Source organism: Sebastes fasciatus, chromosome 3 (assembly GCF_043250625.1).
Source record: "Sebastes fasciatus isolate fSebFas1 chromosome 3, fSebFas1.pri, whole genome shotgun sequence".
NCBI lineage: Eukaryota > Metazoa > Chordata > Actinopteri > Perciformes > Sebastidae > Sebastes > Sebastes fasciatus.
Genome location: NC_133797.1, coordinates 25214281 through 25231664, shown reverse-complemented (window position 1 = coordinate 25231664; position 17384 = coordinate 25214281). Strand labels below are relative to the sequence as shown.

The 17384-nt window shown below is 41.2% G+C and overlaps 2 protein-coding genes and 1 long non-coding RNA gene across 5 annotated transcripts in view; 2 read left to right on the top strand and 1 right to left on the bottom strand.

The window, feature by feature from the left end:
- LOC141764535 (uncharacterized) overlaps positions 1-17384 on the bottom strand; it is a 256854-nt gene that overhangs the window by 213894 nt on the left and 25576 nt on the right. The window lies entirely within an intron of this gene.
- On the top strand, positions 3497-5137 carry LOC141765299 (E3 ubiquitin-protein ligase TRIM21-like). Of its 3 annotated transcripts, none has more exons than XM_074631361.1 (2): positions 3497-3723; positions 3760-5137. In XM_074631361.1, exons 1-2 carry the CDS (start codon positions 3497-3499, stop codon positions 5135-5137), a joined length of 1605 nt encoding a protein of 534 aa, XP_074487462.1. The 3 variants fall into 3 exon arrangements, with proteins under 3 accessions (XP_074487462.1, XP_074487463.1, XP_074487461.1); XM_074631362.1 differs by having other exon boundaries at positions 3497-4178; positions 4302-5137; XM_074631360.1 differs by having other exon boundaries at positions 3497-5137.
- LOC141765387 (E3 ubiquitin/ISG15 ligase TRIM25-like) lies at positions 12148-16934 on the top strand. Its single transcript, XM_074631442.1, has 2 exons — positions 12148-13318; positions 16807-16934. Exons 1-2 carry the CDS (start codon positions 12148-12150, stop codon positions 16932-16934), a joined length of 1299 nt encoding a protein of 432 aa, XP_074487543.1.

Here is a 17384-nt window from a genome sequence, read left to right as displayed (position 1 = left end):
TTTATGAAAGAAATAAACTGACAGAGAGGTGTATACATACTGCCACCTATGCGCACAGAGAGCGCACACACGCATACACATGCTGTTATGTCCACAAAAACAGGTTATAAACTAACACCGTGTCCTAACTGGATGCGCATCGGACGCTCTCTGTCCACTGAATACGTCAAATCTGCACTTCTGTTACATCATGTAAACAAACCAGGAACATATCAACTGTGAGCTCCAGATCAGACTGGATCTGAAGACGTAACCACCTCAAAGATGGGTTAGTAGTACTTGTTATCTTCCTACGTTCGTACTTTTTTTTTTTATCAGAAAACACGTTTTATTTTTGATATTTACTGGAAATAACATACGATATAGCCAAGAGCAAGTAGGTTGTTATCTAGTGATCTTCTCCAGCCAGCTGCCACCTTATTTTGGTTTCTGTTTTGAAATAAGGAGGTACTGTAGGCTACAGATAACTCCTCAGGCACGCCCTGCGTCTTGCTCGTGCCAGGGTCAAAATGTGCACACACGCAGGTGCCGAGATAAAGTAAACAGGGAGTTAAACAACACATTAATCTAACAGTCTTACTGATTTCTTCATAACTATAATTTAAAGGTCACCTATTATGCAAATTGCACTTTTCCATGTCTTTTAAACATCAATATCTGTCCCCATTGTGTCTACAGGTCACCATAGTATCATAAAAGACCATCCTCTCTATTTTTCTCCTGCTCCGTTTGTCCGGAAATGGGTGTTGAAAAACGCTGCGCAGCTTTTCCTTTTCTTCTGACGTCATTAGAGAATTGCAAGCCATATAAGGGTTTCCTGGTGGAACCCGAGAGAACGTCCAGCTAGCTGACCCCACCCCACGGCGCGTCACTCTCTCTCCTCCTCAACCTAACTATGATCAAAGTAGCTCCTACTGTTAGTCTACAAGAACCAGCAGAACAGGCTTCATGTACTCCCATCATCTAAATATAACATGTTCTTTCACAAAGGCTTTATGTAATTACACTGTTTAAACAGCTGATATTTATATATTATATATATTTGATGTCATGCATGTAGAAGAGTACAGGTAGTAAATAGTGACTGTAAGCAACACAACACATTTCTGTTTCACAGTCAAACTTTATTTGAGTTGACAGATGACAATATTAATTATTCACAGCATTTTTAATCATCCCACCTGTTAGTTAGTTATGTTGACATGGTACAGGAGAAAGTCTTTCAGCTCCGGTAAACTAAGCTCCGGTAAGCTAAGCTCCGGTGGTCTGTAGTCATGGTAACACAGAGACAGCTCCTACAGTAATCAATAACCATTACTCTGATTACTTCCATACATTTATCAGGTTTCTTTTAGCAGAAATAATGAACTGACTAATGTTTCACATCTTCTATTTCCCACCCTGATGGTCGCTGTGGTTACACACCGTCTGGCTCTGACACTAGCTCTGTATCTCCATGTAAACAGAGCCATCTGCCCACAGCTGTCTGCTCTACTCTGGGATGATTCTGTCGGTCATTTCTCACGGATGGACCTGTAAAGACAGATGTAAAACAGAGTGTATGTTTACGGTTTACAGAGTTGATGCATAAGGTAAACACTGAGCTAACTAACAGAGATATAAATAGCATTATTTACCTGAGAGAAACCTTCAGGAAAACCTGGAATCTGGACCGCAGATATTGTTCATTTGTCGCCGATTTCTGATCAGATTCCTCCGGTAACGTGCGCTGGGTGAAGTTTCTGGTTTATAAACTTTAAAGTAGTTTATAAACTCTTCCTAGCTGCTTCTCCCTCTCCCTGCACTCAGAGCTACACTCAGACCTACAGGTAGCTCTCTCTCTCCGTGAGAGCAGAGCTGCTCCGGGGAAGGGGAGAGAGTGAGGCTGTGTTGAGGACCTTTGATTGACAGAAAACGCTGACCAATCCGAGCAGAGTGGGAGGAGACAGGCTGTGAATCAGGGTCTGTCAAACAGAGCCTCTGAGCAGACATATTCAGGCTGACAGTATGAGAAGAATAAAGGGTTTTTTGAACATTGCAGCATGTAAACATGTTCTAGTGCAACATTAAAATACATCTATGAACCTGGAAATGAGCATAATATGAGACCTTTAAGTTAATAAAGACTAAATGTGGATGTTTCACTCACCCGTTGTTGTCCCTGCTCAGCCTGCTGTAGTGTAACATTAGTCCATTGTTTTATTCCACAATACTGAACAGAATAATCCAAACAGGTAGAAAAAGTAAGATGTGAGAGGAGCACAGGATGCTTTTTACTCTCTTGGTCCTAATTGTGCTTTAATGCACCGGGTTTGTAGGTCGACTTTCTCTCATTTTTTTCTATTGAGCTAGATTGAAAAAAACAAAAAAACAAACAAACACGCAAACGGAGCGGATCAAAAGCTTCTTACTGAAATATTGTAGTGGCGGTTCATATTTCCCAGAGTTTCCATAGTTGTATCTTTGCGCTGTGGGTTCGTGTTTTATCTTAACCATTAGTGAGGTGGCTGTTATATTATTTGACAGGTAGCTCGTAATAAAGTTTCACTAGTGAACTTTATTACATATAACTGCGAGCGTCAATGCCTTTGCTGAAAGTGTCAGTAATCAAGTTAATATTTTCATTTACATCCAGGACAACTGACCCGGTTTTCTCGGCTCATTTTATCTAAACTAATCAGCCGTTCCTCTCAATATGAGTGACAGGAAAAAATAGGAACCATGTATCCGATAGAAGTTCAGACAAAACGTCATGCCGCGCTGTGCAGCACCATGTTGCTCGCAGCCAGTTAGGACACTCCAATAGAAAACAATGTAATCAAGCCCAAGTACATGTCATAGTTGTTTCCTAAATGCAAAACTATCACTGTTTTGTGCTTTATTTTGCATTGCAGTGTTAAGTCCTTCCATTACCAAACTGAATGACTTAATTTGACTAATAGCTTAGCTGTTATTTCAGTTTAGTTTTTTGTCAGGAGAAAATTCAGCTGAGGGGGCACAGTGACCTTTTTGGACGGGCCTGGACCCCCATGGCCCGCCCCTAACGCCGACGCTGCAGCCAAGCTTCAGCTCGCTTGCCGATTAATAACGCCGGCTTCCGTTCCCTATACTTGAACCCATGCAGTGCAACTACGCTGGCGCTGCACCGTTATTTATCTCCATTATGAATTTCCCAGAGAACCTGATGTGGAGAGGGCAGAGGAGAGGACAGGCAGCTTGTAAGAAGCTTCGGTACGCATGAAAAAGTCACAGTACGCCATGGAGTAAAATGTAGAAGTGCCGGTACGGTGTACCGCTGCGTACCGGCTCACTTCGAACACTGATAATGACACTTGTCAGATGGACATCTCAGTTAAATGAAACATACCTATGAATTCAAAATAATGTTTCTCAATATTGCAGTAATCATACTTTGATATTTGTTTTATACAATTGATTAATACATGTGAATCAAAATATTGTATAATACTTTCACTTTTGTTCTCAGTGTGTAGACATGGCTGCTGCCAACAATCTGCTATCTGAAGATCAGTTTCTGTGCTCCATCTGTCTGGATGTGTTCACTGATCCAGTCAGTACACCATGTGGACACAACTTCTGCAAAAACTGCATCACTGAACACTGGAATATTAGTCACAGGTGCCAGTGTCCGATTTGTAAAGAGGCTTTTACCACAAGACCTAATTTGAGGGTCAACACCTTCATCTCTGAGATGGTTGTTCAGTTCAGACAGTCAGCTCAACAGAAAACCAGCAGCAGCAGCTCAGAGCAACAAGTGTCCAAACCAGGAGAAGTTCCCTGTGACTTCTGCACAGGAACCAAACTAAAGGCCCTGAAGTCCTGCCTGGTGTGTCTGGCCTCCTACTGTGAGACTCACCTGGAGCCTCATCTGACAGCTTCACGTCTGAAAAGACATCAGCTGATCGACCCTGTGGAGAACCTGGAAGACAGGATGTGTACGAAGCACGATAAACCTCTGGAGCTGTTCTGTAAGACCGACCAGACATGTGTCTGCATGCTCTGCCTCGTTTTAGACCACAAGACACATGAGTTTGTTCCTCTGAAAGATGAATATGACGGACAGAAGGCCGAGCTGGGGAAGACAGAGGCTGAAATCCAGCAGATGATCCAGAAGAGACGACTGAAGATTCAGGAGATCAAACACTCAGTTGACCTCAGTGAGGAAGATGCAGACAGAGAGATAGCAGAAGGTGTTCAGGTCTTCACTGCTCTGAAGGAGTCTGTTGAGAGAGGCCAGGCCAATCTCATCAACACGATCAAAGAGAAGCAGAAAACAACAGAAAAACAGGCCGAAGCTTTCATCAAAGAGCTGGAACAGGAAATCTCTGAGCTGACGAAGAGAAGGGCTGAAGTGGAGCAGCTCTCACGCTCTGAAGATCAACTCCATCTTCTCCAGAGTGTCCAGTCCCTGAAAGCTGCTCCACCCACCAAGGACTGGACAGAGGTCAGCGTCCGTCCATCATATGAGGGGACTGTGAGGAGAGCTGTGGCTCAGCTGGAGGAGACACTCAGTAAAGACATGAAGAAGCTGGTTACAGCTGAGCTGAAGAGGGTCCAGCAGTATGCAGTAGATGTGACACTTGATCCTGATACAGCTCATCCTGATCTCATCCTGTCTGATGATGGGAAACAAGTGAATTATGGTGATGTGAGGAAGAATCTCCCAGACAACCCAGAGAGATTTTCCTATTGTGTTTTTGTTTTAGGAAAGCAGAGTTTCTCTTCAGGCAGATTTTACTTTGAGGTTCAAGTTAAAGGAAAGACTAAATGGACTTTAGGAGTGGCCAGAGAGTCGATCAACAGGAAGGGAAACATCACAAGGAGACCACAGGATGGTTACTGGACTATATGGTTGAGAAATGTAAATGAGTACAAAGCTCTTGCTGGCCCTGATATCAGTCTCTCTCTGAAGTCTCAGCCTCAGAAGGTGGGGGTGTTTGTGGATTATGAGGAGGGTCTGGTCTCCTTTTATGACGTAGATGCTGCAGCTCTTATCTACTCTTTTATTGGCTGCTGCTTCACTGAGAAACTCTTCCCATTCTTCTGTCCTGGTCTTAATTATGGTGGTAAAAACTCTGCCCCTCTGATCATCTCTCCTGTCAATCAAGCTGAGTAGACTGATGATATTTAAATGAAAAGGTTCACTGTCATATAACAGAACAAATATACATATTCAGTGGCAATATACAATGTAAACCTGTTGTCTTCAGAATTAATCTTCAGGGCTGTTTTTCTGACACCATGAAAAGTCGACTTTTTAGAGATATGTGGTTCTCACAGGACAGCGACGCTACAAACATATGATGATCTTATAGACCATGATGCATTGCTGTAGATTAAACTAGCCAACAGTATATAAAGGAGTTAAAATTAGCACAACCTTAAACATCTACAGCAGTAAAATGCAACATACACATTAAGGTAGCAGTCATATTAATCCAGAAACATCAGATATAATAGTAAAACACTGACAGGGAACATTTTACTGCACAATCAATACTTTTACTTTTCATACGTTAAGTAAATTTTTCTGATAAAGACAACCACTCAGCTTCAAAAGGTTACTCTTGTGTACTCTTTCTGTGATTAATTAAGAGCTGAATAAATGAGGTAATTAATTTATCAATCAACAGAAAAATGAATCTGCAAATATTTATCAATTAATTATGTAATTTCACAGATTCCAGCTTCTCAAATGTGAATATTTGCTGGTTTCTGGGTCTTCTATCATATTAAACCAAATATCTTTAGATTATTATAAATCATAATGGGCATTTGTGACTTTTTTCTGATATTTTATTCTCCAAGAGATTAATCAATAATGAAAATAATTGTTAGTTGCAGCATTAGAGCTTTAATTCTGTTTTATAGGCCTACATCTTTTCAGCTGTTGTTGGGTTTCAAACATTTAATTATCATTAAGTGAATGATTAATGGTCTTTATTTTTACTAGTTATTCAGTCATCTGGTTATTGGGTTTTAATGTCTGATATGCATTTATGTAGTTATTCATTTAATCAGTCATCACTGCAATAAAATCCTGTGCAGAAGAAGAAACGTTTTTGTCTGAGTGTTTTATTTTGAAACTGGAGTCTTGTCCACAAAGTCACAAAGGTTTTCACAGGTTGGATGTGTTTCTCAACTGTGGCCACTAGATGTGAGCATGACAACACACATCAGAGGGAGGAGAGTTTGTTAAAGGCATGCACAGACTGCACACAACACTCAACTTCCTGGTCTGATTCAGCAACAACTAATAGGAACGAAGCAAATATAAGAATTACATGAGAAGGTTAGAACATTACAGGACAAACAGTGAGCTGAAATCTGGACAGACAGTATGATTGTTGCAGAGCTGTAGAGGACTGTAAAGTGGCTGCTGGTTTCTGCTGACCCTAAAATGTATTCTTACATGTGGGATTGACTTTTATTTTGTGTAACCTGTCCTGGTTGAGGAAACACATCCTCACAAACAGAGCTGCTGTAAGAGGTGGAGCAACACTGGAAGGAGGAGAGCTTCAACGTCACATTACAGAAATGAAACTGCATGTTTGTCAGAGAGCTGCAGTCGAGACAAGTCTCTGTGTTTCTGTCTAAAGAAATATTAAACTGAGTTCATCAGGTCTTTCTCAACAACAACAGACTCAAATACTGGTGAGTGCATCTGATAATAGTTACTGTGTTTCAACAACCAGCATTAACACAAAACTTACAGCTCTAATCAAACAGGAAGTTACACTCTTTTCATTTCATACTGACCAGTGTTGGTACTCTCTTATTCACATGTTGTGTGTATATGCCGGTAGCAGCAATCTCTTGCAACTTATTCCTATTTATTCATTATTTCTTTAAGCATGTTAAACTGTGTCAGTCATAATCAGTTGTGATTTTATTGCTGTATATATACTTGGGCTATATGCATCTTCTATAGTAGGCCTATAATACTCCAATAATATTCACACTGGAACATTATAGGGTTAAGGTGGTGTGTTTGTATATAGTGTTAATAGTTAAAGTGTTTTCCTGTGTTATTTTAGCCTTCAGCATCTCTCTATAATATATTATAGGATGTCTATAGGCTGGAATCAACAGCAGCCAGACAGACAGGCAGGTATACATGCAGAGCTGAGGTGTGTGAGCTCTTCATTCAGGTTTTAGGAGCAGAGTCCCAGTCAGGATGCTCCTACATATTATACAGAGACACATTATGAATTTATACAGTGAATAAAAGATACTAGGAGATATTGGGTTTGGGGGTCCTTCCCTTAGAAAATTAGAAGGATTTTGACTTAAAACTACGCATTTTACATCATTATGGACCATTATTATTACTAGTTAAATGATTATTTTTATTATTTATCACAGCCTTCGTCTGAACATTTAATTCTTATGAAAATGTTTGTTCTGTAAAATCATATTCTATAAATCAGAAAACTTTTAAATACTCTTTCATCAATTATATTTGTTCACAAAAAAAAAGTTACGACGAACAGTTTATTAATTATTTTACAAAAAGGATGTGAACATTGTATTGATAAATTACAGCACCCTTGTTCTCACCCGATATTATTGTTAGCCTAGCCACCATAACCAGTCTGACTGTTCACTGACTGCGCTGTGTGTGTTGATGTGTGTGGAGCTCCGACAAGGCCTATTAAAGGAGGCTAGGGTCACGGGCGGACATGGCTCCAGGGGTTTGACACATGCACAGTGTAACTGAAGCTGCGGCGGTGCGTTGCGATTGGTTCAATTTCGGCGAGGGCAGACCAGATTTTTACTGCGCATGTGTTTTGTACCCCAAAGATATGACACGTACTCAGCCTCCTTCCATAGGTCTTGAACAGCAGCAGGAAGAGGCTGCAGCTTTAGCCCTGGAGCCCATATGTATATAGTACCTATTATGCCCTGATATCGCAATTCAGTTTTTTGTCTCAACGATGCATATCGTCACGTTTTTATGTAGCGATATTTCGTCAATAATAGAACGCAATTTCACATTATATAAAACTCCACATTGCAGAACATTAATGGCATATCATTTATTATTGCACATAAATACTTTGAAACGTTAACTGGTTATCATCGTGGCATAAGCCCTTTCTACCGGTATAGATATGATAGAAGTTGGGGTATTTTCACACTATAATCTATCGTTTAAGACTAAGATAGATGATATGCCTCAATGTTTATGCCAGTCATATTTATGCGGGTACAAAACGGCACATGCTGTTGCAGGGTGTTAAATGCTGTGAATTGATAAATGTAGATCCCCCTTCCTGGCAGACAGGCTGTATACCTGCCTCTGCAGACTCAAGCCAATATTGCAATTTACAGTAAAAACTATCAGGTGTGTACATAAAAACACACATTGTCATTTCAGGCTGAATAATAATTAATATGCCATATGTATGCCTAGTTAATGTTCTGCAGCGTGGAGTTTTATTAATGTGTGATCGCATTTTATCATTAAACATGCCAAAAAATAATACAGAGCGGTCAAATGCGCTTTTGATGTGAACAGCCAGGGAGTGTCGGCGCCAGAGTGTTAGGGGCGGACGGGCAATCAGCTTTGACAGGGGGGTCATTTTTTTCACCTCATATAGCCTTTATTAAGTGTATCTTTAACATTATCATGTTTTATGAAAGAAATAAACTGACAGAGAGGTGTATACATACTGCCACCTATGCGCACAGGCGCGCACACACGCATACACATGCTGTTATGTCCACAAAAACAGGTTATAAACTAACACCGTGTCCTAACTGGATGCGCATCGGACGCTCTCTGTCCACTGAATACGTTAAATCTGCACTTCTGTTACATCATGTAAACAAACCAGGAACATATCAACTGTGAGCTCCAGATCAGACTGGATCTGAAGACGTAACCACCTCAAAGATGGGTTAGTAGTACTTGTTATCTTCCTACGTTCGTACTTTTTTTTTTTATCAGAAAACACGTTTTATTTTTGATATTTACTGGAAATAACATACGATATAGCCAAGAGCAAGTAGGTTGTTATCTAGTGATCTTCTCCAGCCAGCTGCCACCTTATTTTGGTTTCTGTTTTGAAATAAGGAGGTACTGTAGGCTACAGATAACTCCTCAGGCACGCCCTGCGTCTTGCTCGTGCCAGGGTCAAAATGTGCACACACGCAGGTGCCGAGATAAAGTAAACAGGGAGTTAAACAACACATTGATCTAACAGTCTGACTGATTTCTTCATAACTATAATTTAAAGGTCACCTATTATGCAAAATGCACTTTTCCATGTCTTTTAAACATCAATATCTGTCCCCATTGTGTCTACAGGTCACCATAGTATCATAAAAGACCATCCTCTCTATTTTTCTCCTGCTCCGTTTGTCCGGAAATGGGTGTTGAAAAACGCTGCGCAGCTTTTCCTTTTCTTCTGATGTCATTAGAGAATTGCAAGCCATGTAAGGGTTTCCTGGTGGAACCAGAGAGAACGTCCAGCTAGCTGACCCCGCCCCACAGCGCGTCACTGTCTCTCCTCCTCAACCTAACTATGACCAAAGTAGCTCCTACTGTTAGTCTACAAGAACCAGCAGAAAAGGCTTCATGTACTCCCATCATCTAAATATAACATGTTCTTTCACAAAGGCTTTATGTAATTACACTGTTTAAACAGCTGATATTTATATATTATATATATTTGATGTCATGCATGTAGAAGAGTACAGGTAGTAAATAGTGACTGTAAGCAACACAACACATTTCTGTTTCACAGTCAAACTTTATTTGAGTTGACAGATGACAATATTAATTATTCACAGCATTTTTAATCATCCCACCTGTTAGTTATGTTGACATGGTACAGGAGAAAGTCTTTCAGCTCCGGTAAACTAAGCTCCGGTAAGCTAAGCTCCGGTGGTCTGTAGTCATGGTAACACAGAGACAGCTCCTACAGTAATTAATAACCATTACTCTGATTACTTCCATACATTTATCAGATTTCTTTTACCAGAAATAATGAACTGACTAATGTTTCACATCTTCTATTTCCCACCCTGATGGTCGCTGTGGTTACACACCGTCTGGCTCTGACACTAGCTCTGTATCTCCATGTAAACAGAGCCATCTGCTCTCAGCTATCTGCTCTACTCTGGGATGATTCTGTCGGTCATTTCTCACAGATTGACCTGTAAAGACAGATGTAAAACAGAGTGTATGTTTACGGTTTACAGAGTTGATGCATAAGGTAAACACTGAGTTAACCAACAGAGATATAAATAGCATTATTTACCTGAGAGAAACCTTCAGGAAAACCTGAGTCTGGACCGCAGATGTTGTTCATTTGTCGCCGATTTCTGATCAGATTCCTCCGGTAACCTGCGCTGGGTGAAGTTTCTGGTTTATAAACTTTAAAGTAGTTTATAAACTCTTCCTAACTGCTTCTCCCTCTCCCTGCACTCAGAGCTACACTCAGACCTACAGGTAGCTTTCTCTCTCCGTGAGAGCAGAGCTGCTCCGGGGAAGGGGAGAGAGTGACGCTGTGTTGAGGACCTTTGATTGACAGAAAACGCTGACCAATCAGAGCAGAGTGGGAGGAGACAGGTTGTGAATCAGGGTCTGTCAAACAGAGCCTCTGAGCAGACATATTCAGGCTGACAGTATGAGAAGAATAAAGGGTTTTTTGAACATTGCAGCATGTAAACATGTTCTAGTGCAACATTAAAATACATCTATGAACCTGGAAATGAGAATAATATGAGACCTTTAAGTTAATAAAGACTAAATGTGGATGTTTCACTCAGCAGTTGTTGTCCCTGCTCAGCCTGCTGTAGTGTAACATTAGTCCATTGTTTTATTCCACAATACTGAACAGAATAATCCAAACAGGTAGAAAAAGTAAGATGTGAGAGGAGCACAGGATGCTTTTTACTCTCTTGGTCCTAATTGTGCTTTAATGCACCGGGTTTGTAGGTCTACTTTCTCTCATTTTTTTCTATTGAGCTAGATTAAAAAAAACAACAAAAAAAACAAACACGCAAATAGAGCGGATCAAAAGCTTCTTACTGAAATATTGTAGTGGCGGTTCATATTTCCCAGAGTTTCCATAGTTGTATCTTTGCGCTGTGTGTTCGTGTTTTATTTGAACCATTAGTGAGGTGGCTGTTATATTATTTGACAGGTAGCTCGTAATAAAGTTTCACTAGTGAACTTTATCACATATAACTGCGAGCGTCAATGCCTTTGCTGAAAGTGTCAGTAATCAAGTTAATATTTTCATTTACATCCAGGACGACTGACCCGGTTTTCTCGGCTCATTTTATCTAAACTAATCAGCCGGTCCTCTCAATATGAGTGACAGGAAAAAATAGTAACCATGTATCCGATAGAAGTTCAGACAAAACGTCACGCCGCGCTGTGCAGCACCATGTTGCTCGCAGCCAGTTAGGACACTCCAATAGAAAACAATGTAATCAAGCCCAAGTACATGTCCTAGTTGTTTCCTAAATGCAAAACTATCACTGTTTTGTGCTTTATTTTGCATTGCAGTGTTAAGTCCTTCCATTACCAAACTGAATGACTTAATTTGACTAATAGCTTAGCTGTTATTTCAGTTTAGTTTTTTGTCAGGAGAGAATTCAGCTGAGGGGGCACAGTGACCTTTTTGGACGGGCCTGGACCCCCATGGCCCGCCCCTAACGCCGACGCTGCAGCCAAGCTTCAGCTCGCTTGGCGATTAATAACGCCGGCTTCTGTTCCCTATACTTGAACCCATGCAGCGCAACTACGCTGACGCTGCACCGTTATTTATCTCCATTATGAATTTCCCAGAGAACCTGATGTGGAGAGGGCAGAGGAGAGTACAGGCAGCTTGTAAGAAGCTCCGGTACGCATGAAAAAGTCACAGTACGCCAAGGAGTAAAATGTAGAAGTGCCGGTACGGTGTACCGCTGCGTACCGGCCCACTTCGAACACTGATAATGACACTTGTCAGATGGACATTTCAGTTAAATGAAACATACCTATGAATTCAAAATAATGTTTCTCAATATTGCAGTAATCATACTTTGATATTTGTTTCATACAAATGAAAACTACATGTGAATCAAAACATTTTATAATACTTTCACTTTTGTTCTCAGTGTGTAGACATGGCTGCCGCAAGCAATCTGCAATCTGAAGATCAGTTTCTGTGCTCCATCTGTCTGGATGTGTTCACTGATCCAGTCGCTATACCATGTGGACACAACTTCTGCAAAAACTGCATTAATGAACACTGGAATACTAGTGACAGGTGCCAGTGTCCCATGTGTAAAAAGGTTTTCAACACAAGACCTGAGCTGCACGTCAACACCTTCATCTCTGAGATGGTTGTTCAGTTCAGACAGTCAGCTCAACAGAAAGCCAGCAGCAGCAGCTCAGAGCAACAAGTGTCCAAACCAGGAGAAGTTCCCTGTGACTTCTGCCCAGGAACCAAACTGAAGGCCCTGAAGTCCTGCCTGGTGTGTCTGGCCTCCTACTGTGAGACTCACCTGGAGCCTCATCTGACAGCTTCACGTCTGAAAAGACATCAGCTGATCGACCCTGTGGAGAACCTGGAAGACAGGATGTGTACGAAGCATGATAAACCTCTGGAGCTGTTCTGTAAGACCGACCTGACATGTATCTGCATGCTCTGTCATGTTTTAGACCACAAGATGCATGATGTTGTTCCTCTGAAAGAAGAATATGAAGGAAAGAAGGCCGAGCTGGGGAAGACAGAGGCTGAAATCCAGCAGATGATCCAGAAGAGACGACTGAAGATTCAGGAGATCAAACACTCAGTTGACCTCAGTGAGGAAGATGCAGACAGAGAGATAGCAGAAGGTGTTCAGGTCTTCACTGCTCTGAAGGAGTCTGTTGAGAGAGGCCAGGCCAATCTCATCGACACGATCAAAGAGAAGCAGAAAACAACAGAAAAACAGGCCGAAGCTTTCATCAAAGAGCTGGAACAGGAAATCTCTGAGCTGACGAAGAGATGGACTGAGATCGAGCAGCTCAAACGCTCTGAAGACCAACTCCATCTTCTCCAGAGTGTCCAGTCCCTGAAAGCTGCTCGACCTACCAAGGACTGGACAGAGGTCAGCGTCCGTCCATCATATGAGGGGACTGTGGGGAAAGCTGTGGCTCAGCTGGAGGGGACACTCAGTAAAGAAATGAAGAAGCTGGTCGCTGAGGCTGAGCTGAAGAGGATCCAGCAGTATGCAGTGGATGTGACACTTGATCCTGATACAGCTCATCCTGATCTCATCCTGTCTGATGATGGGAAACAAGTGAATCATGGTGATGTGAGGAAGAATCTCCCAAACAACCCAGAGAGATTTTCCTATTGTGTTTTTGTTTTAGGAAAGCAGAGTTTCTCTTCAGGCAGATTTTACTTTGAGGTTCAAGTTAAAGGGAAGACTAAATGGAATTTAGGAGTGGCCAGAGAGTCGATCAACAGGAAGGGAGACATCACACGGAGCCTTCAGAATGGTTACTGGATTATATGTTTGAGAAATGTAAATGAATATGTGGTATATTTTCAAGTCTTGCACCTGACCGAGAGGCCATAAGGGTAAACACGTGGGTAAGAATCATAAGTGGAGAATATGGTCACAAGATATGACATGGGGCTGAAAGATAAATATGTAGGACAAAGGAGCCATGCATGGTTATGTAGGACAAAGGAGCCATGCATGGTTATACGCTCAGCTCAGCTGTTACATGCCATGGACCCGATATAAGGAGGCGCTTTGAGCTCCGAAGGAAGGACTTTCAGATTCGACTTGAGACCTCCGGGCGCTCTAGACGCCCGTATGACATGTGTTGCTTGTTTGTAATAAACTCTATTATATCAGCAAGAACAGTGTCCTCGGAGCATCCTTCATCATCACTTCAACAGCACTGTCGCAGAAAAGATACGACAAATTGGCGTCACGAACAGGATCGGAAGTGGCCTCAGCGACAACTTCACAGACGGTGAGCTCACTCATTGAATGCTGGTCATTAATTGGGGCTGTTATGTGGAGTTGTTTGGACACACCGTAAATTAAGAACCTTCTTGTTATGGACATGTACTGTTGATTTGATGTTTAAAGTGAGGCTCCGTGCTAAATTTAATGGAAAAAGGGGGAATGAATAGAGAAAAGAAAAAAGTAAAGAAAAGAAGTATGAGAAATACAAGGAATAGTTTAGAATAGTCATGGTAACGATAAGGTGTGCTAAAATAGTATTGTGCAAGATTAACGCTAAGACACATGCATAAATGCATATTAGACACTGAGTAACGATGGCTCTGACATAGTCCGGAATTAACTTAGAAAGACAAAATTGGGAAACCTGGATCCAGGTAATTTGAATAAATAAATGTAAAGAGTGTTAAGAGACAGAGAAATAAAGGAAATAAAGGAAATAAAGGAAATGATCATAGGACAGCCGCAAATTGGATAGAATAGAGCCCTCACGTGTAGGAGCATACGTAGAATGGGCCATTAAAACCTGAAACAACATCTGATGGTCAGTTTAATAACTGGAGAGTGTAGAATCACAATTCGAATGACCGTTACCACTCTGACGTTTGTTGACGAACGGTGTCTGAAGCAGCCTCTCGTCGAAGATTTTACACCTCAACGGTAGCACAAATTTTATGAGAAAAAGTAAGGAAATAGCGGCAGAAAGCATGCTGTAATGAATGAAGATATCTAAAACTGGTGAAGAAAATGTGTTTACTTTGGGATGAGATGAAGCTGAAGAAAATGTGTGTGCGTGTGTACTTTGGAATGAGAGGAAGCTGGGGAAAATGTGTGTGTGCTAGAGGGCTGGATGTGTGTGCTGAATGTGTGTGTGTGTGTGTTTACTTTGGGATGAGCAGAAGAGGAAGAGAATGTGTGTGCGTAAAGTTAAAAGTAAGAAAGAACACATTAGGATTGAATAACCATATATAGGTGGGGATTTGAGAACAGAACATTTAATAATTTGTAAGAATAGATACGTGGCCCGATGTATTGTATAAAACCATGAGCTTCTGTTTCCAGAAGACTAAATGAATTAAATAATGTAAAACATAAGCTGTTGATTGTGGGAATTCCTCTGGATCAGAGATCGAAGCGCACCCTCTCTGGATCTCTGTTGTCACTCACGCCGTTGGGCGTGATGGCACGGCCGGTAGGAGTGGACGCTTGTTTTCTCTGCAAAAGAGGGATTTCCGGGAGATACAGTAAAATGAATAAAACGATGAGCCACTGAAATGAGCCTGGTTACGATAAACGCATACACATAAGATAATAACTATAAACCAGGACAAATAAAGTGGAGTTGTGTAACTGCAGTACCCGTATAACCCTTGGAAAAGAATAGAAACATATAATAATAAGAATAAAGAATGTATAAAACCATGAACTTCGTTTAAGAAGGGTAGCGTTTGGAACCCCCCCCCCCCCTCTCTCTCACTCGTCTCAGAATTCCCTAGAGGAGGTTGGAATGTGGGAGTATCCTTTGCCGTTGAACTATTTGGTTCAGTGGGGTTCACTAAGTGCTTTAATGTTTAGGTAGGGGTTTAAGTTAGGAATAAAATTGATGATGCTGTTAAAGGGACCTAATGGGTTCACAAGAGACTAAATCATTACATGTTTTTTGTCTGTTATGTCATTTATGGTGAATGAGAATTGAGACGGGAGGCAAGGCAGCGAGACGGCCCACCACGGAGTGTGGCTTGCTGACGTCCACGGGGAGGCTTCAGGCTTCAATCTACTAAAGGCCGGTACAAATTTGTCCACAGACTCTTTAACAAAAACAAAACCTGCATTTCCATATTTGTATGTGTTCTCAGTCATAAGCAATTTTGATGGTACACATATAAACCTGCTTTTATTTATAAACTTAGGAAATTGACCTGCTCTAGGAAATAGAAAACTTGGCAACGGATTGATCAGTTAATGCATTTGATTAATTAATGGCATATGATTGTTTAGTCTAACCTCTTTATGCTATTGTGCGTGGTTTGTCTGATCTGTGATATGGTGGACATTCAATGTGGTGACTGTTTGACGTTTTGAGGTGATTGATTGATTGGTTAATTGGTTAATTGGTTGATTGGTTAATTGGGTGATTGATTGATTGGTTAATTGGTTAATTGGTTGATTGGTTAATTGGTTAATTGGTTGATTGGTTGATTGGTTGATTGGTTGATTGGTTAATTGGTTGATTGGTTGATTGGTTAATTGGATAATTGGTTAATTGGTTAATTGGGTTAAAAAAAAAAAAGAAAAAAAAAAGGGGGGAGTAATCTAAATAGCCTTGAGTAGTTTTAATTTTAACAATTACTTCTTAAAGTACAATAACGGAACATAAGGAAGCCGTTATAATGGGGAAAAAGAACACTAAAAATCCAAAAGTAATCACTCCTGTTGAGATAGTACAGAAGAATAATCCTTTAATTAGGGGCATCGCAAACATTGCAAAAATATCGGAAAAATGGCACAAACGCTGGCCTGAAATTGACCAACCATGGCCAATGGAGGGGACTCTTAACCCAGATGTAATTAAAATAATGCTGGTACTTGTATCCACATACAAGGCAGAGCAAAAGAAGGGAAAAAAGGGGAGAAAACGCAAGGAGAAGAGGCAAGTGGAGCTTGGCATTCTCCAGCTGTTTGAAGATGAGGGACAGAAACTGATCAAAGCTGCAAACGATAAAAGGGATAAAGTTGTAGAAGAAATAAAACAAAACACAGAACAAACAGAAAAACTAAGGAAAGACACCAATTCATCGTTCTCACATATGAACCCAGTGAAGGGACCACCACCCTATGAGGTAAAGACGAAGGCTAAGAAAATCTATCCTCAGATCCCGGTGATCAGTCAGGAGGGTGACTACCGTATCAGAAACGAGGAGGACAGAACAATAGAAACAGGATGAGCGGAGACAACTATAACGATGTATCCAAGATCCAAGAAGAAATCAAGGTTAGGGTCTGGGACGCAAAAGCAGGACCATGGAAACGAGAGTGACCAAAGCGATCAGGAAGGGAGCAGGGGAGGATATGACCCTGCAGTCAGACGGATGTTGGCAAGAGCGGAAATAAGAGGAAATGCTATCTCTGATGACAGTGAGGATGAAGAGGGCCAGGAAGAGGAAGCCCGGAAGGCTTTAAGAAAGATCAAAATAAGCATAGACCGATGTCACCGCGAACGACTAAGAACTGATAATCCAGAAGACCTAATAGATCTAGAGTACCAGCTAGAGGAACTGTGGTTTCGGAAGGACCAATTAGAGAATGAAAACTCCGAACAATCTGCCACAATAACTAGAGTGCGCCCTAGAAAACAGCCAAATCCCAACAAGATATGTCCAGTGGTCATCCGAGGA

What these genes read in the sequence shown, in the direction of transcription:
- LOC141765299 (XM_074631360.1), top strand. Translation starts at nt 3,497, where the DNA reads ATGGCTGCTGCCAACAATCTGCTATCTGAAGATCAGTTTCTGTGCTCC.
- LOC141765387 (XM_074631442.1), top strand. Translation starts at nt 12,148, where the DNA reads ATGGCTGCCGCAAGCAATCTGCAATCTGAAGATCAGTTTCTGTGCTCC. An exon ending in TGGGAAACAAGTGAATCATG is followed by an intron (nt 13,319 to 16,806) that starts GTGATGTGAGGA and finishes ATATGAACCCAG; the next exon opens with TGAAGGGACCACCACCCTAT.